Raw genomic sequence first — 27,325 nt, 5'->3', positions numbered from 1 at the left:
CTCTCTTCTCCCTTCTTCCCTGCTTAGAATCTCTCTACTTAGAATTTTTCCTTTGTTAGAATTTTTTCCTTTTTCCACTTAGGACCTTCCCATTTTCCCCCTTAGATGGGAAACTTTTTACACTTAGCAATAAACTACAATAACTTCTTTAAGTGTCTTTTCTTACTGCGTCCTCAAACCAACAGATCTAAGTTAGAGCCTGGCAGCGCCTGCAGAGACAGATCAAAGGCATTGCTTAATTCTCTGCTGTCCCTGGGTGGAGGTGTTAGTGGCCAGAAACTGCAGTTTCTGGCCTCAGAGGATCAAACAGATAGCAGGTCAGATACAGTAGACTAGTAAGTAAACTTTAGTAATGTAGATAAGAAAGATTTTTATTAAACAGCAACCCTAAATATCTCGTAAGATATTACCCTGAATCGTAAGACCAAGTCTTACCCCTCACTGACGCTCTTCCAATTCCCATCCCCCTCGGCTGCCTCAAGAAGAACAACTGACTGGAGGAGAAGAAAGAAGATCACCTTCTCCCCCCACCAAACCGGGTACAGCTCCCAGCACTTTCCCTCCTGGGACTCAGAAGTCCCACATGTACTTTCTACCAAGCAGTTGGCTCTCAGCCTTCTTTACTGACAAATCAAGGACCAATTATGGAACTAGACCTTAGCGACAGAACTTCTCTTACAGGCATGGTACAGGAGGAGCTGAGAGTTTTACATCTTCATCTGAAGGCTGCTAGGGGAAGACTGGCTTCCAGGAAAGCTAGGATGAGGATTTTAAATTCCAAACCCACAGTGACACACCTTCTCCAACAAGAACACACCTACTCTAGCAAGGCCACAGCTACTCCAACAAGGCTACATCTCCAAATAGTGCTACTTCCTGAACTAGCCATACTCAAACAACCACAAGGACATATCAGTTCTGAACATCCATGCCCCAAATGCAGGGGCATCCACATTCGTAAATGAAACATTACTAAAACTTAAATCACACACTAAACATTACACATTAGTAGCAGGAGACTTCAACACCCTACTCTCACCAGTGGACAGGTCATTGAGACAGAAACTAAACAGAAATAACAAAACTAACAGAAGTTATGATTCAAATGGATCTAACTGATATCTATAGAATGTTTCAAAAAAGAATACACCTTCTTTTCAGCATCTCACAAATCCTTCTCTACAACTGACCATAAAATCAGTCACAAAGCAAATCTCAACACATGCAAGAAAATTGAAATAACCCCAGGCATCTTATCAGATCACCATGGATTAAGGCTGGACTTCAATATCAACTGAAACAACAGAATGCCTACATACTCGTGGAAACTGAATAACTCTCTACTTAGTGATCAGTAGGTCAGACAAGAAAGAAAGAATATAAGACTTTATAGAATTCAATGAACATGAAGGCACAACAAACCCAAACTTACGGGACACTATGAAAGCAGTGCTAAGAGGAAAACTCATAGCACTAAGTGCACTCATAAAGAAATTGAAGAGTTCTCATACTAATGAATTAAAAGTAAATCTGAAGGTTCTAGAGAAAAAAAGAAAAACATAAGCAAACACACACAGGAAGATTAAGGTGGCAGGAAATCAGGACTGAAATCAATCAGAAACAAAGAGAATACAAAGAATCAACACCAAGAGCTGGTTCTTTGAGAAAATCAACAAGTAGACAAACCCTTAGCAAGACTAACCAAAAAGTAGAGAGACAGTACCCAAATTAACAAAATCAGAAATGAAAAGGGGACATAATAACAGATACTGAGGAAACTCAAAGAATCATCAAGTCTTACTTCAAAAGCCTTACTTCACAAAATTGAAAAGTCTAAATGAAATGGATTATTTTCTAGATGGATACCAATTACCACAAAATCAAGATCAGATAAACTATCTGGATAGTCATATAACCATTAAGGAAATAGACACAGTCAGTAAAGGTCTCCCAACCAAAAAAAGCCAAGGGCCAGATAGTTTTAGTGCAGAATCCTACCAGACTTTCAAAGAAGAGGTAATAACAATACTCCTCAAACTATTCTAAAAGTATAAACAGAAGGAACACTGCCAAACTCATTCCATGAGGCCACAGCCACACTGATACCTAAAGCACACAAAGACTCAACAAAGAAACCGAATTTCAGACCTATTTCTCTAGTTAACATTGATACAAAAATACTCAATAAAATACTCACAAACAGAATCCAAGAATATATCAAAGACATCATCCACCATGATCAAGTAGGCTTCATCCCAGGGATGCAGGAATGGTTCAATATATGAAAGTCCATTAAAATAATCCATCATATAAACAAACTGAATGAAAAAAAAACACATGATCACCTCACTAGGTACAGAAAAAGCATTCGAGAAAATTCAACACCCCTTCAAAGACTTGAAGACAGAAGGGATATAAGGTACATATCTAAACATAATAAAGGCAATATATAGCAAGCCAATAGCCAACATCAAATTAAATGGAGGGAAATTTAAAGCATTTCCACTAAAATCTGGGACATGACAAGGCTGTCCACTCTCCCCATATCTCTTCAATATAGTATTTGAAGTTCTAGCTAGAGCAATAAGACAACTAAAGGAGATCAAGGGGATACATTCATAAAGTAAGAAGTCAAAGTATTACTATTCACAGATGATATAATATATGTAAGTGACCCCAAAAATTCTACCATACAACTCCTACAGCTGCTGATAAACAGCTTCAGCAAAGTAACTAGATAGAAAATTGACTCAAAGCAATCAGTAGCCTTCCTCTACACAAGCAATAAACAGGCTGAGAAAGAAGTTAGGGAAACAACACCCTTCACAATAACCACAAATAACATAACATACCTTGATTTAACTCTGACCAAGCAAGTGAAAGACCTGTATGACAAGAACTTCAAGTCTCTGAAGAAAGATACTGAGGAAGATATCAGAAGATGGAAAGATCTCCCTTGCTCATGGATTGGTAGAATTAACATAGTGAAAATGGCCATCTTACTAAAAGCAATCTACAGATTCAATACAGTATCCATCAAAATTCCAACACAATTCTTCACAAATCTTGAAAGAACAATTCTCAACTGCATATGGAAAAACAAAAAATACAGGATAGCTAGAATGATCTTGAACAATAAAAGATCTTCTGGAGGTATCACTATCCCTAACTTCAAGCTGTAAGACAGAGCAATTGTAATAAAAACTGCATAGTATTAATTAGTATAGAAACAGACAGGTAGATCAATGGAATCAAATCGAAGACCCAGAAATAAACCCACACACCTACAGATGCTCGATTTTTGACAAAGAAGCCAAAACCATACACTGGAAAAAAGAAAGCATCTTCAACAAATGTTGCTAGTCAACTGGTTGTCAGCATGCAGAAGAATCCAAATAGATGCATATCTATCACCCTGCACAAAACTCAAGCTCAAGCACACCAAAGACCTCAACATAAACCCAGACACACTTAATCTAAGAGAACAGAAAGTGGGGGATAGCCTTGAACTTGTTGGTACAAGAGACAACTTCCTAACAGAACATCAATGACTTAGGCACTAAGGTCATAAATTAATAAATGGGACCTCATGAAACTAAAAAGCTTCTGTAAGTCAAAGGACACCATCATTAGGACAGAACAACACCCTACAGATTGGGAAAAGATCTTCACTAACCCTACATTGGATGGAGGGGTAATATCCAAAATATACAAAGAACTCAAGAAGTCAGACATCAACAATCCAAATAACTCAGTTAAAAATGGGGTCCAGAGCTAAACAGAATTCTTGACAGATGAAACTCGAATGACCAAGAAGCATCCAAAGAAATGTTCAACATCCTTAGTCATCAGGGAAATGCAAATCAAAACAACTCTGAGATTCCACCTCACACCCATTAGAATGGCTAAGATTAAAAACTCAAAGGACAGCACATACTGGTGAGGATGTGGAGCAAGGGGAACACTCTTCCACGGGTGGTGGGAATGCAAACTTGTACAACCACTCGGGAAGTCAATTTAGTGGTTTCTCAGAAGATTGGGAATAGTTTTACCTCAAGACCCAGCTATACAACTCCTAGGCATGTACCCAAAAGATGCTCCACCATCCCACAAGGACACTTGCTCAACTATGTTCATAACATCTTTATTTATAATAGCCAGAAACTGGAAACAACCTAGATTTTTCTCAACTGAAGAATGGATACAGAAAATGCGGTATATCTTCACAATGGAATACTACTCAGCTATTAAAAACAAGGACATCATGAATTTCACAGGCAAATAGATGGAACTAGAAAATATCATCTTGAGTGAGGTAACCCAGAGCCAAAAGGACATCCGTGGTTTGTACTCACTTATAAGTGGATGTTATCCATAAAGTACAGGATAACCAGATAAACAGACCCAAAGAAGTCAAATAACAAGGAGGGCCCAAGGGAGGATGGTTAGATCTTTCTCAGAAGGGAAACAAAATAGGTATCAGAGGTCGATGGATGGAAGGAGGTAACTAGGTGGAAGACGGAATGGTGTGGGGAGGAGGGAGATCGTATGTAGGGAGAGCAGGGGACAGAGAAGGGAGATCCGCTGGGGGCCAGGGGCAATCTCTAGGACATGCCAGAGACTTGGGATGAGGAGAGGCCCCAGAGGGCCTAATGGAGAAACTCTAGCTGAGATTCCTAGCAGTGGGGGATATGGATCCTAAAGTGGCCACTTCTTGTAGTCAGGCAGGACTCCCAGTGGAAAGATAAGGACAGCAACCCACCCCAAAGCCTTCGGCCCACAGTGTGTCCTGACTACAAGATGTGCAGAGACAAGAATAGAGCAGAAGTGGAGGGAATGGCCAACCAACGACCAGTCCAAGTTGAGACCCACTGATGGGCAAGAACCAATCTCTAGTACTATTAAGACACCCAATATGCTTGCAGACAGGAACCTAGTGTGACTACACTCTGAGAGGCTCCATCGAGCAGCCAATGGAAAAAGATGCAGAGACTTACACCCAAACATTAGCTGGAGCTCTCTGAATCTTAGGGAAGAGTTAGGAGAAAGATTGAGTGACCGGAAGAGGACATAGACTCCAAAGAAAGACCAAGAGTCACCTAACCTGAACCCTTGGGGCCTGCCAGAGACTGAATCACCAACCAAAGAGACAGCTCGGGCTGGACCTAGGCGCTTGCTCATATGTAGATGAGAAGCTTGGTCTTCATGCGGGTCCCCGGACAATTTGAGCAGGGGTTGTCCCTGAGCCTGCTGCCTGCCTGCCTGTGGACCCTGCCCCTAAATGGATAGGCCTTATCTGGCCTCAGTGAGAGAGGATATGCCTAGTCCGGCAGTGACTTGTTGGGGTCGGGGTTTGGGGGGAATTCATACCCAGAGTAGTGGTTTCCCCTTCTCCAAAAGGGGGAAGGTGGAATGGGGGGAGAACTTGCGTGAGGGGGTACTGGGAGGAGAGGAAGGGCTGATATTGGGTTGGTAAGAGAATAAATACATTTAATTTAAAAAGAATACTATATGAAAAATATTTAACACCCTCTTCTTTTTTTCTGGCAGTATTTTTTTTTTCATGTCTGACTTAACCTAGGGCTTCAAGCATGCTAGCTAGGCAGGGGCTCTGCCACTGGGTTACAGCCCTAGCCCACTTCCTCCCCAGTCTATGTTGGTTCCATAAGGATGAAGATTTTGGTCAGGTGGGGTTCACTGTTGTGTCCATGGTGTCCACGCCAGAGTCTGACATACAGAAGGCGCGTAATGAATGATGCGTGAAAAAGTAAGGTAGAGAGAAGGTAAAGAAACCCAGCAACGTGGGCTCTGATCCACAAGACGAATCTTTTCATCAGCTGCTCTGGACAGGGCACCCGCCAGCCAGCACTGCGCATGCGTGTTCAAGCACAGTTTCCCGCCCCCCACACTCCTCACCCCCCACCCCGACTCCTCCTCGCCTAAGAGACCGGGTAGAGCAAGCAGCCTGAGTGAGTTCTGGTTCTGAAGACCGGAAGGGAAGGGATAGAATTCAGCAGAGAATCTAGGACCCCCGAAAGCCGCGCCCTAAAAGGCGTTCCCAGCATGCCCTACGCCGCTCCGGTCAAGCACAGGACTCCACCTCCCAGAGGCCCCTGCGTGGAGCCGCTCCGCAGCCGCGCCTTTGTGAGCTCTACCGGCGCCGCGAGATCGAGCCCCGGCCCCGGCCAGACCTGCCTCGGCGCCGAGAGAGGGGTGACGAGGACTGAGGAGACGCTCGGTGAGGAGCAAGGTACCGTGTGGGGGAATATGTGGCGGGACCAGAGTGACCGTGCGAGACCACGCCACCGTGTATGAGGGGCCTATGACCGTGAGGTTGCAACTGTGTGAGACTGAGCCTGTGATGGTGTATGTGACATTATGAGAGAGCACCCCGTAATGGGGGGAGCCTGTGACTGAGAGGAAACTGAGAGAGGCTTTGTGCCAGTGTGTGACAGCGCTGGGGGGTTGCGGGGGGGAACCTGAGTGACCGTGGCTGAGCCTGCACACTGTGTGAGGCTGAGGTGGTTATGTGTGTGACAGTGTGATACCACTCACTTGCATGAGGGGACCTGTGACTGAGTACTCTGTAAGACTGAAAGACCGTGACGATGTATGTGATTTCACCGGAGAGGGATCGGCTGAGTGGTGGTGTTAGACCAGATCACTGTGTATTAAGGGCTTCTGACTGTCAGACTAAATACTGTGTGGGACCGAGGCTGTGACATTGTGTGCGACAGTATGTGACAATATAAACGATCATGTGGGAGAATGGGTTTGAAGACTCATATGACAGAGTGAGACCCCCACACCGTGTGAGGTTGATCTGTTACTGCATACACTGTGTAAGACTGAATGAAAGACAATGTGGGTGACTGCACAGGGTAGGCTGTATTATGTGTGAGCACTTTGGAGTGGGGATCTGAGTGACAGTGTCAGACCACACCTTGTGTACCAGGGGCCCGTGACTGAGGCTGCAGAGTGTATGAGACTGAGGGCTTGTGACAGCGTGTTGACTGTATGTGACAGCATAGGGCTCTCTCCACGTGGGAGAATGTGTTTGGAGACCCATCTGACAGGGTTGAGACCAAGCCACTTTGTTGTGAAGGCCTGAGGCTGAATACTTTTTGAGACTGTGCCAATAGTGCTGTCAGGGCCTGTGACAGTTTGTGAGACTGAATACTGGCTATGACCTAAAGAGAGAGGCTGGGACAGTGGGTGTGGTATTATGAGTCCATGTCACCGTGCTGAAGGGCCTGTGACCGTGTATGAGACTGTGACAGGCCATAAGGATGTGTGTGTGTGTGTGTGTGTGTGTGTGTGTGTATTCTTTGAGAATGTATTGGACCGTATGAGATAGCACCTTGTGTGGGTGCCCTGCGACAGGGTGACACCATGGCACACTGTAAGAGTCACCTTCAACTATGCCACCCCTGTGGATGTGAGCGTCAGGCTGCATTTGGGACTCTGTGACACTATTACAGTGAGGCTTTTGCTGCCAGCTGGGATGGAGCCTGTGACAACGTATGGGCCGAGTGACAGTGTACAGGGCTGTGGCATTGAGTCTAAGACCGTGTAACTGAGACAGATTGGAGAATCTGTGATAGTATGAGATGGCATGGGGTAAGGTCCAGTAGCAGGGTGTCCTGACCCTGGTCCAGTGTCTTCCAGATCACACAGGCCCTCTGCTGCTCGCTCTGTGCAAAGTAGCTTCACTTGATAGCCTGTATCTCATCCCTCAAGATCCTTTAGCGGCAGCATCTGTACACTGTAAATTATTCCAGTCTAGTTCCCGGTTTGGCTCAGTTAGTTTCTCAACTGTCACCTTATGTATCTTCAACAATGAAAACCTTCCTGTGTGAAAGGGTAGACAATGCTTAGCTGATAATGCCGGTCTTTAATTACGAGGACGTAAGTGAAAGAGATAACTTAGACATAAAGTATATGTTGAGTCCTGGAGCTATAAAGTACATAGGAAAGGCATTGTTAAATGTAAGGATACCTCAAATGCGTGTCTGTGTAGGGAGGAGAAGGACAGAGGCATGATGCTGGGGCTGCAGGGTACACCTGGAACTTACAGTTTCTTTTTTCTGTCCATCTCTACTTTCTCAGGACATCGCCCTGCTCCCAGAAACGCAGTCATATATTCTTGAAGCTTTAACGCCATGTCCAAGGTGAGAAGCGTTTCTTTTTCCCTGAAATCCCACCTTATTTTTCAGTCAGGCTAAAGGAACACTTTGATTTCTGAAATTCAGCCCTCCAACAAAAATCTCATCTCTCCAGAGACTTGCTCTTGTTCTCCATTGCAACTCAAAAGAAAGCCCCCCAAAGTTTAAGAGCACCCTTATCTCTCAGCCAGTATTTGCTTCTTGATTCAAGGACTTGTTCAGCCTCGCCTGTGCATTCAGTGCTCTTAGGAACTGTAATGAGGCAGAAAAACATTCTTTGGGTGGGATTACGTGAGCTGAAGTTGTGGGTATTAGAGGCGGAGATGAGTTAATTTGTGACTGGAAGCAAGGAGCTTTTCTCTACAATCTCGGGTTTGAAAGGAAATTGGGGGGCTTTTGGATGCCCAGAGTTAGGGGATTTGGCAAAAATTCATGTTCAAGATGATTTTCAGAAATTCAATGTATTAAATTGGGAGTGTTGTTGTTTTGTTTTTGTTTTCCAAGACAGGGTTTCTCTATGTAGCCCTGGTTGTTCTGGAACTCAATCTGTAGACCAAGCTGACCTCGAACTCAAAGAAATCTGCCTCTACCTCCCAAATGCATGCACTACCACCTCCCAGCTCAGATCTTGATCAGGAAAGTGCATCTAGGCTCAGGCAGCATTTTTCTTAGTACTTCATGAGCTCTGAAGAATTAGAATGGTACCCAACCTCAGAAAACCGAGAGAAAGAGGGCCTCCCAGGAGCTTTAACTCAGGCAGCATCCCAGGTAAAAATGAATCACCCGTGATGTCGGCGGTTAGAAGTTCTAATCCAGATGCTGGCCTCCGAACTTATACTACTCAGACCTTTGAAGGGCCACTAACAAGAACATCAAACAGCTAGAGATTGACATCACTAATCTGAAGAAATCCCTCGTTTCGCTGTCTGAAGAGACCTCCTAAAATCGCAAAGATCCTTATGGGACTTGATTTACTCTATTACAATAGAAAAGGCTGTGTACAGCTCTTGACTGTGTACAGCCCTTAAAGAAGAAGGTTGCCTTTACATAGACAAGACAAAGAGGGTTAAAGAGAGCATGAAATAGGTAGTGAAGGCCCTAAGAAAAATCAGAGAGAGAAAGAGACAGATGAATGCTGGTACAAGAATTGGTTTTCAGCCTCTCCAAGGTTGTCAACCCTATTTCCTCCCATCTTGGGACCATTATTTGGGTTCTTTTTGCTTATTTCTGCTGGTCCCTGGGCCTCAAATAGGCTGACTAACTCTGTGATACAACAGATAATTTGGTAGCAAAACCTATTCAGATATGTTATCATAAGTTAGCTATGGAGGACCACGAGACTCAAGATGAGGTTGTTACTTTATACAGGGTGTTTCCAAAACCCATCTCCACCCAACCTAAAAGGAGGGACTTCTGCCCCTAGACCAAGCAGAGAGGGGCCACCCAGAACCCCCACTGACAGGCGATCTGAATTCTTGCTTAGGCTGCGAGGATAAGCACTGCAAGGGAATATAAATAAAAGATAAAAATATCTCTCTGGGTTCCCTGGAGGACAAGCCTGACTGCATAGGGGTTGATGTCAAAAGTATCCCCTCTCCAGGAAAAAGACATCGGGATGGGTATGGCCCTCATGCCTCACTGGACAACGACAGGGGGACTGGAGCCATTACAAGGTCCCCTTCAAGTACTGGAGGTCAGGCCTCTATCCCTGCCTTCACAAGATTAGAATTGCCACAGCCTTTCTATACTTAGAGAAGGGAGGAGATGTCAGGGGCAGCCCTGCTTACACACTGAAGACCTAAAATCAGCCATAGGCCTAAAATCAGCAATAGGCCTGTCATACATGTATACTAATATCAAATCTTGGGTCTCAGTGGAAAAACATTGAAACAGATGGCTATAAGCTGATGTAAACAGGCAGCTTTTGTGGAAATTTACAAGCCTGAGTAGTCATAGACCTTGTAAATAGGTAGTCTTGACAGACAATACCAACTTAGATAAGTACAAGCGAGTCATAGGCAGAGTCATAGTGACTTGTCTCCTGAACCTTCACCCAGCCGATACCTGGTTCTGAAAGATATCTGTATTCCCCCTGAACACCCACACCCAGTGTCATTCCCTTCCCCACATCCTGCCTTTCTGTGTTTATAACCCCTGTGTGAATGAATTATGATTTGAGAAAAAATATATTACTAAGAAAAAAAAGAATAAGAATTTATGAGAACAGTAATGTCTTCTTTTAGAGATACTCTGAGTTAGTAGCAGTCCATAGCTGATATACTGGGCAATCCAGTTAGTTAACTAATGAAACTATTATGGGAAATATATTGACATAACGCCTTATTATAGAGCCAAACTGGGGCTCAGAGCACTCTGCAGTCAAGAATGATCTTGGGCTCCCAATCCTCCTGCCTCCACCTTGGAAATAATGGCTAAAAAAGACCTTTGTTGTGGGGTGAGTAGGAGAGGAAACACTTGAGTCATACTAAATGCCAAAGAACTTCTTTTGGAAAAAAAAAAAAAAACATAAAACAAAACAGGATACACTGGGGCAGGAAAAGAGTATCATATAGAAAGTAATGAAAGGTCAGAAAAGGGTGTCAGATCCCCTAGAACTAGAGTTACAGATGATTGTGAGCTGCCGTGTAGTTGCTGGGAACCAAACCTGTGTCTGCTGCAACAGCGGCCAGTGCTCTTAACTACTGAGGCTATATGTATCCATTACTTTCTATATCATACTCTTTTTTCCTGCCCCAGTGTATCCTGTTTTGTTTTTTGTTTTTTCCAAAAGAAGTTCTTTGGCATTTAGTATGAATCCCCTGTGGCTGTACACTATTGGCTTTAGTGCTACCTATCTGGATAAGTATGGTGAGTCTTTTCTTCAGCAGTAGACAGTTTATCAGAAGTTATATACTTCCCGTAAAGGAATACCGAAGCAAGCGTGGCAATTACTGGACATGCATTTTTTAAGAATGTGAGGTACTGGCTGGTGATGGCTGAAAGTGTTGCAGCTCTGAAGGGAAAGGTATCCTGGTAGTCAGGAACCAAGAAATACCACAGAGTCACACAAAACAATGAACCTCACACAAGAGATTTATTGGGAGACTCCCAGAGGGTGGCCACCTCTGCTCCAGTGAGAAGCAGCAAAGAACCAAGCAGGAGACCAGCTTTATGTAGGGTTTCTTGGTGGTTGGGGTTGGAGCTTTCCAGGGTGGCCTAGGATTAGTGGGATTTTGTGTACTGATCTTGGGTCAAGTTCAGGGATTGGTGGTTTCTGTGACCTGGTCTTGGGCTTTTTTTCCTAGAGGGCAGAGCTTGGCCACTGTGTTACCAGGTGCTGGAAACAGCCATTATAGCAGCTACAATAGTGGAGGTAGGGGGTGGGTACTTGTACCTTGAGGGGCTTGAGTGGCCATACCTGTAAGTCTAGCACTTGAGAGGCTTAGAAAGACCAAGAGTCCAGCTTGAACTCTTATGTAGCTATACCCAATGGGGGGGAGGGGGAAGGGAGGAGACAGACAGAGAGAGGAAAGAGAAACAGATAAAGAGAGATAGACATATAATCTTAGCGCTTGGAAAGCTGAGACAGAAGGGTTGTGAATTCAAGACAGCCCTGAACCTCATACCAGGCTGTCTTTTTAAAAAGTTGGGTTTTTTGCTTCTACCCAAGTGTACACAGTTTAGCCAGTGCTAACTCTTCTCCGTTGTGTTGTATTGTGTTGTTGTTTGTCTGAGACTGGGTCTCACAATGTAGTATATAGTAGTATAGTGTAGTATATAGTAGTTGAACTCACTATGCAGCCCTGGCTGGCCTGAAACTCCAGGCATCCAACCTCTGCCTCCTGAGTGCTGAGATTACAGACCTGTGCTGCCATGACCAGCTCTCACTATTAAACCTAGGCCCGTGTGAGGACTCGAACCAGAATACGTTTATGTCATTTCAGGATTTGCTGACATTTGAGGATGTGTCTGTAAATTTCACTCAAGAGGAATGGCAATGGCTGAGTGACACACAGAGAGACCTGTACAGGAAGGTGACACTGGAGAACTACAGAAGCCTGGTGTTACTGGGTAAGGCAGTCTCCATTGAGTCCCAAGTCTGTGCTCTGTGCAGTGGCTCTGAGATGCCTCTGGGTTGTTTTACTAAATTTCCCCTTTTTATTAAAAATTTTAGAAATTATATTTAACTCTATCTCTCCCTTTTTCTTTGTGTGTGTGTGTATGTGTCTGTGTGTAGATGTGTGTGAGTATATATGTGTTTGTATGTGTATGTATGTGTGTGTGTATATGTATGTGTGTGAATATGTGTATGTATGCATGTGCTTGTATGTGTATGTGTGTGTATGTATGTGTGTACGTCTGTGTATGAATGTCTATGTATGTGTGTGTTTTGTATGTGTGTGTATGTACATGTGTGTTTGTATGTGTATGTACTTATGTGTGTGTAAATGTGTATGTGTGAATATGTGTATGTGTGAGCATGTGTGTTTGTGTGTGTGTATGTGCGTGTGTGTGTGTTGGGGAATTGTGTGCACATGTCACAGTATGCATGTGAAGTCAGTTCTCTCTCCCACCTCTTCAGGGGCTCTGAGAGTGGAACTCGGGTCACCGGGCTTACACAACACACACTTTTCCCACTGAGCCATTTTATTTGCCTGATTTCTCTTTCTGAAGCCATATGGTGACACATGCCTATAGTTCTGAGGGCTGGAGTATTAGTCAGGGTTCTCTAGAGCAGTGCTTCTCAACCTTCCTAATGCTGCAACCCCTTATATACTTCCTAATGTCATGGACATCCCCAACTGTAAAAGTATTTCTGTTCCTACTTCATAACTGTAACTTTGCTACTGTTATGGATATTAATGTGAGTATCTCTGTTTTCTGATGGTTTTAGGTGACCCCTAAATCCTAGAGGGGTCATAACCCATAGGTTGAAAACCACTGCTCTAGGGGAACAGAATTGATAGGATTGGTAAATATATATGTATATACATATATGTATACATACTCATATATACATGTGTGCGTGTGTGTGCGTGTGTGTGCGTGTGCGTGTGCGTGTGTGTGTGTGTGTGTGTGTGTGCATTCATTATATATAGGGATTTATTAGAATGGCGTACAGGCTGTGGTCTAGCTAGTCCAACAGTAGCTGTCTACCAACTGAGGGTCCAAGAATCCCATAGTTGTTCAGGCCATGAGGCTGGATGTCTCAGCTGGTCTTCAGTATACACCAGAATCTCAAAGAAAGTAGGCTCTAATGCCAATGAAGGAATGGACTTGTCAGAGAGAAAGATCTGAATTAAAAATGGGTCTTCCCACAAAGCAGAGATGGCACATGCCTTTAATCGCAGCATTCAGGAGGCAGAAGCAGGCGAATCTCTCTGAGTTTGTTCATCAAGGCCAGCCTGGTCCCCTGGTCCACAGAGTAAGTTCCAGGACAGCCATGGCTACACAGAGAAGCCCTGTCTCAAAAAAAGAAAACAAAAGTGTGTCTTCCCACTTCAAATGCTTTAAGAAAAAAGTTCCTCACAGGTATAACCAGCCACTTGGGTTTTAGTTAATTCCATGTGTAGTGAAATTGACAACCATGAATAACCAACACAGTCAGGGGTAGGGAGAAACAGCCTGGGCAACCTAGCAAATCCAGTCCAAAAATTCAAAGAGAATTGTTCCCCCCACCCCCCTGTTTCTGCTCTACAAATAAGTTACATTTTACAGAATTACAGCTTTTTTTAGACTACTCTTTCTTGCCATTTATTCTAAAGAATATTTCCCATCTTCCTCAGCTCCCACCTTCCTGTTGAACAGCAAACTTGATTTGATTGCTGAGGGTGGCTAATTCCTCTTGTGTTTCTTGGAAGCAGGAATTCCTATTTACAAACCAGCCGTGATCTCATTACTGGAACAAGGAAAAGATCCCTGGATGGTGCAGAAGAAGGGGGCAAGAGACACATGTCCTGGTGAGTGGGGCGAGCTGGGGAGGTAGGCGCCTTTGCAAAGAGTAGGTTTTGTTAAAGCATCTGGTCCATAAAGATCAGTGGTTCTCAACCTTCCTAATGCTGTGGCCCTTTGTATAGTTCCTCATGTTGTAGTAACTCTAAACATAAAATTATTTTTGTTGCTACTTCATAACTGTGATTTTGCAACTGTTATGAATCTTAACATAAGTATCTGTGTTTTCTGACAATCTGAGGCAATCCCTGTGGAAGGGTAGGGGGTCACGACCCCCAGGTTGAGAACCACTGGTGTAGCTGGTGGTCTGTCATGCCAAGCTTCTGGTTTAGAGTGAGAGAGTTACTAGGTACACAGCCTGAAACAGTAAAAGAAAAAAACAGCAAGCTGCAAAAAGACATTGGAGCATCAGGTCAGAAGCCAAAATCAACGGGACCTCCTGATTGACATGGAGGATTCCAGGCAGATTGCACCTCCTGATTGACATGGAGGATTCCAGGCAGATTGCCTCCGCATTGAGACCTCCTGTTAGCCGCTTTCACCACATGCAGTTTTATATCATAGTGTAGACAATAGCTGCTTTGGGAAGGTGCCTGAGAATGTTTACCTCCTGGCTGTGTTCAAGGACACAGAGTGTTTGCCCTCTAGCAATTCTCCTTCTATTCTCCAGGACATGGTGTTCTCCTTTTACAGGAGTTATTTTTATGAGTGTTTTGTCTGCATAGCATGGAAGTGCACCACATGCAGTATGTGCAGAGGCCAGAAGAGGGAGTCATGCCCGGACCTGGACTTACGGCCAGTTATAAATCACTGTCTGGGTGATAGGAACTGAACCTAGGGCTTTACAAGAGCTGCAGGCACACTTACCTGCTGAGTTATCTCTCCAGCACAGTGAATATGGTGTTCCTCTTAGAGGCCATTCAGCGTTGAGTTGGAAGAGCCAGCCCATCCCTAGACAAGAGGTCTTAGAGGACACTCTTAAGACATGCATGCTTGAGTCTGAAGTGAATGGCCTAACTACACATCTGGAATTAGCTTCTCGGTGGGGTTGTGCAGCATGTGACAATTTTTTTTTAAAGAGTCATTCATTCTTATTATTATGTATGTGGGTGTTTTGCCTGCATGTATGTCAGTGTACCACATGTGTGCAGTGCTCACAGAAGTCAGGAGAGGGCATCGGAACTAGTTACACCTGGTTGTTAGATACCTCATATTTGCTTGAGGTCAAACTCAGTCCTCCAGAAGATCAGCAAGTGTTCTTAAGTACTAAGCTGTCTCCCCAACCCAGCACATTTAAAGACTAAATGTAGTGCACACTGTAGCATCAAGGTCTGGGAAGAGGCGCTGAGCTTAAGCCTGAATTACTCTCTTGGTACACTTTATCTCAAAAGTTACTGTCGTCTCTGATAACTCATTTCCCTCTTCCCTGCATCCAGATGTCACAGCCAGTCTTGTCCTTTTGTCTTGTAGTGTTGCACAAGTCGATTCACTGCATTAAAAAAGAATAAAAAAAATGAAAGAAAAACCTGGACTCATTGTTCCTTTCAATCACTCATTCGTTTTAAAAGACTGAAAGATTGATGCATTCATTCATTCATTCATTCATTCACTTACTCCTCCACTGAGCCTCTGCTTTGAGTACAGCATCTTGCTTAATCTTGTGAGCTATTCACAAGCTTATAAACCATCAGAGACAACCAAGGCTACACAAAGAAACTCTACCTCAAAATACCAAAGAAATAAATATAAACAGCTCTCGCACTCGCGGTCTCTTGTTCCTTTCTTGTCCTCTTGGGCTCTTCCCTTCTTCCCCTTCCTCCCCCTCTCTCCACGTGTTCATGGCTGGCCTGTACTTCTCCACTCTCTCCCTCTCTATGCCTTTCTCTGCCTCTACCACCCTCTTAACTACCCTTCTCATGCCCTGAATAAACTCTATTCTATGCTATACACACACACACACACACACACACACACAATCAGAGGAAAAGGAAAGCACTCTCCAAGCTTATTTTCAAGTTTGCGTGATAACATGAAATGGAACTAGTCAGAAGAACATGAGTTGGTAGGAGGAGAGATGAGCTCAGCTATAGATATAAAGAACTCCAGGGCGTGTAGCTCAATCAATAGAGTGCTCACCCCGCTTTGGTGAAATCCTGGGCTGATTACCAGCACTCTTAGCCTGCCATGCTGGTGCACACCTGTAATCCCAGCATTGGGGAGGCAGAGGCAAGGGGATCAGGAGTTAAAGGTCATCCTCAGATATACAGTGAATTCCAGGCCTGCCTGGGATGTAGGATATTCTGTTTTAGGAGGGACAGACAGAGAGATTAGGGGTATAGAAAGCAGGGTGTAAAAAGCAGATTGCACTTGAACTGAAAGACAGACCTAGAAAGTCTGTTGTAGACACACTGACTGAATCGTACACCTATCCTTAGAGGCTGAGAGGTAACACCCAATACTGAGGCTTTGTGGGGAAGCAGGTGTGTGAGAATTTTCTCAGCATCCTAGTTAGTAAATAGTCTCTATAGTTTCTTTGGTTATGTTTTATGTAGATGTATTTATCTAGTAGTTATTCTTTTTTTAACTTAAGTTATCAGATTTATATCCATGAACCAGAGCAAAATAACCTCATAACTTTTTTTTATATCTATGATTGTTTTGTTTTAATTTTTTATTGGATATACTTACCATTTAGAAATGATGTATTAGGTTGCTAATCCATAAATCCGTTATATTTTTTAAGGTCCAGCATGTGAGTTTATTTTGTGTTTCTAGTCTCTCAATTCTCTGTTTTTGTTTTTTGTTTTTTTCCTTTCCTCCTAATTTTGTTGTTTATTGGATTTTCTACATTGGTGTAAGGGTAGCTGAGCCTGCTGACCGCATTGTCTCTGGTTTGGTGGGTACCCTGCCACCATGAGACCTCAGTGTGGTGTTCTTATTGCCTTTTGCACTTTTTCCCCCAAAGCTCTGAGGACGTTTTATGTAATTATGCCATCTGCAGACATGGGCTGTCTTCTTATTCCTTTCTGTATTTCACCTACTATTTCTTGCTATCTTGCCATTGTTTTATAATGTTGAATGGAGGTGGAAAAGCATATGTAGTTATCTGGTTCCAATCTAATGAGGATATGTATCCTGTATTCTGGTTTTTACTATTAAGTGGATTCCAACTGTAGGACTTCTGTTAAGCTTCTTAGAAACAGATCCCTTGCTTTGCTAAAAATTGTATAATTAACAGTTCAAATACTCATTCTACACCTATTGAGATGATCATATTTTTTGTTACTGTTAACATAGTGAATGATTTCCCAATATTAAATCAACCTCACATTCCTTGGATTAATTTTTTTTGGTCAAAATTATGTTTCCCATATTTCATTGAGTTTTACTTGCTGTATGTTATTAAACATTTTGCATTTGTGTTTAGGCGCTGCACCAGTCTCTGGGCTTACTTGTGGTCTCTTTATTTGGCTTTATTATCAAGCTAATGGTGGATTTGTGAAAACAAGTCCAGAGTCTTATCATCTTCTCTTTCTGAAAAAGTTTCACGATTGTATTCTTTTCCCCTTAAATCTTTGGTGGAGTCCACTAGTGAAGACATATTTAGAAAGCAGGATCAATGAATATAGGATTATTTTTTATCTAGTTTTTCTTGCTTCAGCTTTGGTAAGGCTTTTTCTTTCAAGAGATTGTGCATTTCATATGAGTTACCTACTTTATTAACATAAGTTTATAAAATTATCTTATTAGTTTTATAAAATATCATAATAACTCCTTTCACTCTGATGTTGCCAATTTTTCTTCCTTTTTTTTTTTTTTTGGCTTTTCGAGACAGGGTTTCTCTGTGTAGCCCTGGCTGTCCTGGAACTCACTCTGTAGACCAGGCTAGTTTCTCAAACTCAGAAATCCACCTGCCTCCCAAGTGCTGGGATTAAAGGTGTGTGCCACCACTGCCCGGCCAATTTTTCTCTTTTTAATGTAAAGGGTTTTTTTTAACATTTTATTTATTTAACTATGTGTGTGCACAAGTATAGGCACACACATGGCACAGTGTGTGTATGGAAGCCAAGGACAACCCTCAGGAGTTGGTTCTTTCCTTCTACAGCGTGGATTTTGGAGATCAGCTCTGGGTCATCGGGTTTAATGGCAAATCCCTGGATGCCCTGAGCCATCTCACAAGCCCTCATGTTTTCATAACTAGTAGTTTTTATTATCTAATTTTGGCTTTACTTTCTCTGTTCACTGTAGCTACTTTGTTATTTTCTCACTTAGTGTGGTGGTTTGAATATGTTTGGTCCATGGTATGGCACTATTAGGAGGTGTGGCCTTGTTGGAGGAAGTGTGCCATTGAGGCATAGGCTTTAAGACCCTCATCCTAGTTGCCTAGAGATCAGTCTGCTCCTGGTTTCCTTTGGATGAATATAGAACCCTCAGCTCTAGTGCCATGCCTGCCTGGAAGCTGCCATGTTCCCGCCTTGATGACAATGGACTGAACCTCTGAACCTGTAAGCCAGCCCCAATTAAATGCTGTCCTTATAAGAGTTGCCTTGATCATGGTGTCTGTTCACAGCAGTAAAACCCTAACTAAGACACTTTTCCACTACATCTACTAAGATGCTTTTCTACTTCCTGTGGGTTTATGTTGGTCTTTTCTTCTAAGGTAGTCCCTCAAGGATTTTCTGTGTTTGTTGTTGTTGTGTAATTGTAAGCACTTTTAAATTACAACTATTCTTAATACTCTGATAGTGCATGGCACACACCATTATGTCCCTTAAAAGTAATTCTTTTGAGGGTAGAGAAGACCCCTCTCTGATTTCAGTCAGTACTTTGAAATTTGTTGACATATTTGTCTTACGACCCATGAAAAGCACTGGCTTATTAAACATATCATAATACCTATTGGACAGTTGGTGAATGTATTTATATTGTTATAGAGTAGGATATGGTAACCAATTTCGATGAGACCCAATATGCATTTACTTATTTTGGCCAAGATTTATCAATTTCAAAGTCCCTGGTCTCAAAACACATAAAAAGGTAATGTTGGGCCACTGAGCTAGCTCACCACTAAGCCTGAGCTAGCTCATCAGGAAAGAGCATTTACCACCAAGCCTGAGCTAGCTCATCTGGTAAAGGCATTTACTACCAAACCTGATGACCTGAGTTCTGTACTCAGGTCTAACATGGTGGAAGGAGAGAGAGAGAGAACCCACAAGTGGTCTTCTGACCTCCACACAAATGTCATAACATGTATGTGCACACATTAAATAAATGTAGCTCTAAAAAGAAGTAACCTAATCTGGGCCTAAGGAGCGTAAGACAAAGTAACACCTGTATTAAATAAAAGCAAGCGATTTGATAGAAAAGCTTGTTTTCATGAAGGCACTGTGGTTTCAGGAATTACAAAGAAAATTGTTTTCAGGAGCACCTTTCCTAGAATGTAGTGATTCACCATAGAATGACCCACTAGACAGCTGGTGTGCATTTAGGTCTGGGTATCCAGTGGGGGTACTTCAGCTACATTCTTGACATTCTAAAATTGACTTTTAACTTGAGAGAGGAAGAGAAGATGTTTGAAGACTATATTATTAACTCAGATATAAGATCTTAATTGTATCTACATTTTAATTAATTAATTTTTAAAAAGATAATTGTGATTTTTAGATGACCTCTTTATTTTTGTTTTCTAAATTATATTTTATGGTTATGTATGATTAATTTAATCAATCTATCCTCTTCTTTTCTTTTCTTTTCTTCTCTTTTGCTTTCTTTTCTCTTCTTTTTCTTTGAAGGAAGAGTCTCACGCTCTAGCTGTCCTGGAACTCGCTATGTAGGCCAGGCTGGCTTCAGACTCACAGAGAAGGGCCTGCCTTTGCCTCTCAAGTACTGGGATTAAAGGCATGTGTTCCTACACCCGGCTCAAGCACCTTTCCTAATTTAGTTTTTAAGATGCATTAAGAGATGTTAAATCCTTTCATTTCTTTTGTATTTTACTTTCCCTGAGCTCTTTCTTTTCTTCTTATGAATGAATTTTAAAACATCTATTTTCTTGGTATCTTTTAGATTGGGAATATGTATTCAAAGGTACTGAATTTATATCAAAGCGAGATATTTATAAAGAATCTGCCAAAGTCCTAACAATGAGAAGAAGCCATTTTAGTTCCAGCTTTGACTGTCCCAATTTGAAAGAAGACCGTGAGAGTGAAGACTGGTTTAAGAACAGGTTGGAAGGTCAGGAGGAGCGTTCCAGTCAGCTGCTCATCACTCATAAAGGAGTCCCTGAAGATGAACTCAATGGGTGTAATCCATCTTGGCAAGCCTTCCATCAGGACGCAATACTAGATGTGCCACAAAGTTTCTCTACCAAAGAAAGACTAGACCTGAGTGAGCAACAAAAGAGGAATTACCGGAAAAAGTCCGTTGAAATGAAACATAAGAAGGTCCAGGTAGAAAAGAAAATCCTGAAGTGTACTGAATGTGAAAAAGTCTTTAACCAGAGCTCCTCCCTTACGCTCCATCAGAGGATTCATACGGGAGAGAAGCCCTACGCATGCGTGGAATGTGGGAAAGCCTTCAGCCAGAGCGCAAACCTAGCGCAACATAAGAGGATACACACTGGGGAGAAGCCCTATGAATGTAAAGAGTGTAGGAAGGCCTTCAGCCAGAATGCACATCTTGCCCAGCATCAGAGAGTGCATACTGGAGAGAAACCTTACCAGTGTAAAGACTGTAAGAAAGCCTTCAGCCAGATCGCACACCTGACTCAGCATCAAAGAATTCATACCGGAGAGCGACCTTTTGAATGTATTGAATGTGGGAAAGCGTTTAGTAATGGTTCGTTCCTTGCTCAGCATCAGCGAATTCATACAGGCGAGAAACCGTATGTGTGCCATGTGTGTGGGAAAGCTTTTAGTCACCGTGGATACCTAATTGTACATCAGAGAATTCACACTGGGGAGAGACCTTATGAATGTAAAGAGTGTAGGAAGTCTTTCAGCCAGTATGCACATCTGTCTCAACATCAGAGAGTGCATACTGGAGAAAAACCTTACGAATGTAAAGTCTGTAGGAAAGCGTTCAGCCAGATTGCTTACCTTGATCAACATCAGAGGGTTCATACCGGAGAGAAACCCTATGAGTGTGCCGAATGTAGAAAAGCCTTCAGCAACAGTTCATCTCTGACGCAGCATCAGAGAAGTCACACCGGAGAGAAGCCCTATATATGTAAGGAATGTAGGAAAACATTTAGCCAAAATGCAGGCCTTGCTCAACATCAAAGAATCCATACTGGAGAGAAACCTTACGAGTGTAATATTTGTGGGAAAGCCTTTAGTTACAGTGGATCTCTTACCCTACATCAGAGAATTCATACCGGAGAGAGACCTTACGAATGTAAGGATTGCAGGAAATCTTTCCGGCAGCGTGCGCACCTTGCTCATCATGAGAAGGTCCATACTATGGAGTCATTCTTGTCCCTTTCCTCTCCGTCACCCTCTATGTCTACTCAGTTGCCAAGAACTCTAGGTTTTATCTCCTAAATATAACCCAAATCCGACCCATTGGAACCATTTCTATTATATTATTCTTGTCTCCTATGTGTTACGCTGTTTTGTGTGGAAGAGTGAAATGGCTTTCTAGTGTATTCACCTCTTGTCAGTTTCCACACTTCAGCCAAACTTTACAAAAGCAAATTTTGGTCATATTATTTATCCCTCATTAATTGAAATTTCTTTCCAACCTCCAAAAGTTTGTAGGGAAAAAGCACACAGTCCATAAAGTAACCTAACAGACCACCTTGTCCCCAGAACCTTGTTTCAAACTACCAGTTAAAGCCTTCATGTCAATATTCCCCCCCCCCTCTCTCTTCCCCGTCCCTCCCTCCCTCCCTCTTCTCCTCTCCTCCCCCCAGAATTGAAACAAATCTGTCATTGCTCCCGCATCCTCCATCCCTAAATTTAGGGGAGCATCTGGTCCTCTGTAACCTTCAGTCTTATTATACGATGGGACTAATAATGGTTCTACCTCAAAAGTAATTGGGAGAAGAAAATATAATGCATGTAGATTTCTTAGCAGAGTGCCTAGCATAAAGTAATATTAATCTAAAATAAAAATATGACGATATACCAAGAAGAGTTGATTATTTTAATCATAGGCAAAAAGCAGACCTGGGGCATTATAGCACTTTTATAATTAGAAATAGTAAAGTTGGAGACTGAGGGTGTAGCTCAGTTTTTAAAGTGCTTACTTAGCATGCACAAAACCCTGGGTTCAGTCCCTAGCACTACATAAGCTGGGCATAGGTTCAGAGTTATCCTTGGCTATATAGTAAGCCAGTCTGGGCTACATTAGACCCTATCTAAAAAAAAATTTTATATATATATATATATATATATATATATATATATATTCTCTGGGTGACACCTAATGCAAATGCAATTGTATTTACATTGGGCTGATAATAGAGGGGAACATGTTAGCTTCTATTTTAGCATGAATATGTAAATATATGACTGAATAAGAAAAAAATGATTTCATTATTCATATTCTATGAATCCACATTTGACTTTTGGAAAAAAAATCACTTGAAGTGGAATTCACTGAGATATATTCATTATATAGATATGTAAACAAAAGCAAAACAGATACTTAATAAAACAAGGCAGAAAAATCTACTCAGTAACCAGTGAACTAGAGCACCTAACAAGATGTACCACAGTTTAGGCCTAAAAACACATCCTCAGGCAGGCATGGTGGTACACACCTTTAATCTTAGCACTCCAGAGGCAGGCAGATCTCTGTGAGTTTGAGACCAACCTGTTCTATAGATAGAGTTTAGGACAGCCAAGGCTACACAGAGAAACCCAGTCTCAAAAACAAAAACCAAGAACAAAACAACAACAAAAAACCCACCCACATTCTCTAGTTATTTTTTTAAAAAGTGTGTGAGTGTACACTCAAAGACAGAGGAAGGTATTAGGTCCCCTGGAGCTGGAGTCACACCTGCTGACGAGCCACCAAATGTGAATGCTGTCATCTTCACCACTGAGTCATCTCTCTAGCCCTATGTCTGTTCGTTCAAAAGAGCTCAAGTCTTGTGAGACTTTTTTTTGGCTAGAATGGAATGAACTTAGGACCAAATAACAGAAAGATAACCCAAATGTGCCCCATATTTGAATCAAACTAGCACACTTCTCAGGAACTCCGTTCAAAGAAGAAATCAAGAGGGAGAAATAGAAAATACTTTGAACTGAGTCAACTGTGAACATAGCAAGTTGGGATTTGCTGGATGCAGCTTACATGGTACTTAGAAATACAACAGCATCTCACACTTGCTCTAAAAGATCTCAAGTCTACTTTGTACCTGAATAACTTAGAAAAGGAAGAGTGGTGAAGTCCATAGCATAAGAGTGAACACTAGGTGGCTGGGCAGTGGTGGCACACGCCTTTAATCCCAGCACTTGGGAGGCAGAGGCAGGCAGATTTCTGAGTTCGAGGCCAGCCTGATCTACAGAGTGAGTTCCAGGACAGCCAGGGCTACACAGAGAAACCCTGTCTCAAAAAAAAAAAAAAAAAAAAGAGTGAACACTAGGGTTTGCAGAAGTGGCTCAGTGGTTAAGAGCACTTGCTCTTGCTGTGGACCTGGGCTCAGTTCTCAGTATCCACATGTTGGTTCCCTATCACCTGTAACTCCAGTTCCAGGGCTTCTGACGCCCTCATCTGGCCTCCCTGAACATGCATGCAAGTGGTGCACATACAGACATGCAAGCCCTCATAACATATTCACAACATGCTAAAACATCTTTAAAAAAAAAAAAAGAACAAACTATAGAAAGAAAGGCTTGGAGTGTGTCTTGATGGCAGAGTACCAGTGTAGTATGTATGAGGGAGGCCCTACCTGTCACTCCCTATCACCTGAATACACACACACACACACACACACACACACACGAATGGAAATCAAATAGAAATGTACTTCCCATAGTTGTCCTCTAACCCCCATATTAGCATCATGACACACATTTCCCTCACATCATGAATACAAATATACTGTAATCTTTTTTTTTTTAAATCGGAGAGCAATTGAGATCACCTGACATCAACCTCCAAAAACATGCTCCCTCTGGTGCACACATACATCCTACACACACATGCACACATGTTTTTTTTTTTTTTGACAACAGGTGAAAATTAACCCCATATGATGGTGAGGTTGTACGCTGGTCCAAGAATACTCATCGTAAGTGTTACCAAGCTCTAGCTCTGGCTTCCCCTTTGCATCCTAGTCTACATGACCTCCACTTAAAGACTTCAGACAAGACACAAACAACAACGTGTGTATAACTGGTGTTTATTAAAGGGCAAATTACAGCATTTCCAAAAGGACCATTGCAGTAGCCACATAAATCTAGGCAGTGTTTGTATTATTTCTATTGTCTCTAGAATAGAAAGTTATCCAGAGTCCTTTTTCTTTCTTTCTTTCTTTTTTTTTTTTTTTTGTTGTTGTTGTTTTTTTGAGACAGGGTTTCTCTGTATAGTCCTAGCTGTCCTGGAACTCACTCTGTAGACCAGGCTGGCCTCGAACTCAGAAATCCGCCTGCCTCTGCCTCCCAAGTGCTGGGATTAAAGGCGTGCGCCACCACTGCTCAGCTCAGAGAGTCCTTTTTTCAACCTGGGTGATAGGTACATTTGAATTAACCTGTAAAAGGTACCCATTCTCTCCTAGGAGAGAAATAATGGTATATAAATCTTGTTCTTTATCCGCTGTCTAAGGGTTTTGTTGCTGTGAACAGACACCATGATCAAAGCAACTCATTTAAAGAAAAAAATTTAATTGAGGCTAGCTTACAGTTTCAGAAATTTAGGCCGTTATCATCACGGCAGGAAGCATGGCAGAGTGCAGGCAGATATGGTGCTGGGGGAACTGAGAGTTCTACATCCTGATCCACAGCAGCAGAAGGGGACTGTCCTGCTGGCAGGCAGAAGACTATTACACTAGGCATAGCTTGAGTTTATATGAGACCTGAAAGCCCACCTCCATAGTGAGACATTTCCTCTAACAAGGCCACAAGTACTCCAACAAGACCATACATCCTAACAGTGAGACTCCTTAGGGGCCAAGCATTCAAACACATGAATCTCTGGGAGCCAAACCTACTCAACTCACCACACCAGCCCTTCTGAAAAATCCAGAATGTCATGTCATTACTTAAGGACAGAGATATGACTCCAGTCCCACTGTTTTGATCAATAATCAGAGTCCTACCTTTTGTTTTCTGTTTTTACAAGTTGCTGCTACTGAGGGATGTGTCCACCCTTAACAACTTTAAGCCTCCTAATGCCTCCTAGCTATCTAATATTATGGTGCCAGTACTGCTTCCCTCAAGAGATTATAATGATAACTCCTTGGAATCACTCTGTAGAGCAATATTGTATGATGGATTTCTTGGTGAGATGCAGTACACACACACACACACACACACACACACACACTCATCCTAGTTAACTAGTGATTTTTTTAAATTTGTACTTTATGTGTATGGGTGTTTTGTCTACATGTATGTCTAGTGCCCAAGGAAGCCAGAAAGTGTTAGATCCTCTGGAACTAGAGTTATAGGTGGTTGTGAGCCACCATGAGGGTGCTGGGAATTTCTCTAGCACCACAGTGGGTTTTTATTGGGGTACACATGAGGGGTTACTTGTAAGACTAGGGATTACAGACATGGGTGCTATCATACCTGATTTTAACATAGATTCTATGGATCCAATTGAGGTGGCCAGGCTTTTGTGGAAAGTGCTTTACCAGAGTTATATCCTCAGCCTTGTTGATTTTATTTGTAAGTGTGTGAGTGGTTTTGCCTGCATGTTTGTCTGTGCACCATGTGTGCTCGTATCTTTGGAGGCCAGAAGAGGGCATCAGATCTCCTGGAACTGGAGTTGCTGCTTAGCCACCATCTGGATCCTAGAACTGAAGCTGTGTCTTCTGGAAGAGCACCAAGTGCTCTTAATCACTGAACCATCTCTCCAGGCCCCTACCTTTGGTTGTTTTTGTTTAGTCAACTAGGAACTATGTATGTTCTGGCTAATTTTAAACTCATAAAAATTCCCCTTCTTCTGCCTCCTGAGTTCTGGGAGTAAAGGCATGTAACATTCTTGGCTGTATTTTATTTTTTGAGAAAGTCTCTCAGTGAATCTGGCATTCACCTTTTCAGGTATTCTATCTAACCAGCAAGCTCCCCGATCCAGCTGTCTCTACCTCGCAGAATTGGAGTTACAAACATTTGCAGCCATGCCTGACTTTTAAGTCGGTACTGGAAATCTGAATTTAGGTCCTCATGCTTTTGTTTGGAGTGGGGTGTACCATGCATGTAGCTTGACAACCGGGGAGCTAAACACTTTTTTTTTTGAAAACATATGTGGGTAGCTCAAGCCAAGCAGGGATCTTGGTTGCTTCTACTGGCTCTTTAGCATCATTTAATTTGCACCTCTATAAGTCAACTTATGTCCATTGAGAATTATGTGTTCTTGGAAACTGACCCCTTTATTATAACCTCTCTTTTTTTTTTTTTCCTGTTGGAATTGAACCCAAGGCCTTACCACATGCTAGGCAATTACTCTAGGCAATTATCCCCTTTTCCATTTGTTTCAGCTTTTTGAATGTTTATACTACTATCCCCAACAACAACACAAAACACCAACTTACATTTAACTTATGAATTTAAGATGTATTTCAGGTAGTTCAATCTTATACATTCTTTTTAAATATTACATTGTGTGTGTGTGTGTGTGTGTGTGTGTGTGTGTGTGTGTGTGTGTTTACAACCTGCAGGACCTGGTTATCTCCTTTCACCATGGGAGTTCCAGGGATTGAACTGAAGTCTGTCAGATTTGTAGCTTAGTCATTTGAGGAGTCTCAACTGAGAACTGCACTGGTCAGACTGTGGGCATGCCAGTGGGTGTCATTCTCTGGGCTGGTTGTCCTGAGGAATGTGTGGCAGCTAGGAAACAGCAGTCCTCCAGGTTCTGCTTTCTGAGGTCCTACCCTGACTTCTCAATGATTTGTGCCCTGGAAGTGTAAGCCAAACAAACTCTCCTCTTGAGTTGTTTTTAGTCAATATTTTATCACAGCAAACAGAATGAAAATCCGAATACATGTGCTTTACTACCACTGACACACATCCCAGATGGCATTCCCTTAGGGATACTGTTGA

The 27,325-nt window shown here is 42.4% G+C and overlaps 2 protein-coding genes across 3 annotated transcripts in view; one reads left to right on the top strand and one right to left on the bottom strand.

Moving 5' to 3' along the window:
• Positions 1 to 27,325, bottom strand: part of LOC114631269 (zinc finger protein 208-like) — a 103,773-nt gene that overhangs the window by 52,756 nt on the left and 23,692 nt on the right. The gene's annotated exons all lie outside the window — the stretch shown is intronic.
• On the top strand, positions 6,106 to 22,247 carry Znf583 (zinc finger protein 583). 2 transcript variants are annotated; one of them, XM_028779575.1, is made up of 5 exons: positions 6,106 to 6,250; positions 8,110 to 8,171; positions 12,110 to 12,236; positions 14,030 to 14,125; positions 20,181 to 22,247. In XM_028779575.1, exons 2-5 carry the CDS (start codon positions 8,163 to 8,165, stop codon positions 21,653 to 21,655), a joined length of 1,707 nt encoding a protein of 568 aa, XP_028635408.1. In that variant the 5' UTR covers positions 6,106 to 6,250; positions 8,110 to 8,162; the 3' UTR covers positions 21,656 to 22,247. The 2 variants fall into 2 exon arrangements, with proteins under 2 accessions (XP_028635408.1, XP_028635407.1); XM_028779574.1 differs by lacking the exons at positions 6,106 to 6,250; positions 8,110 to 8,171 and having other exon boundaries at positions 12,098 to 12,236; positions 20,181 to 21,676.

This window comes from Grammomys surdaster, unplaced genomic scaffold (genome assembly GCF_004785775.1).
Source record: "Grammomys surdaster isolate TR1022 unplaced genomic scaffold, NIH_TR_1.0 355, whole genome shotgun sequence".
NCBI classification, from domain to species: Eukaryota; Metazoa; Chordata; class Mammalia; order Rodentia; family Muridae; genus Grammomys; species Grammomys surdaster.
This window is presented reverse-complemented; position numbering and strand designations above follow the sequence as displayed.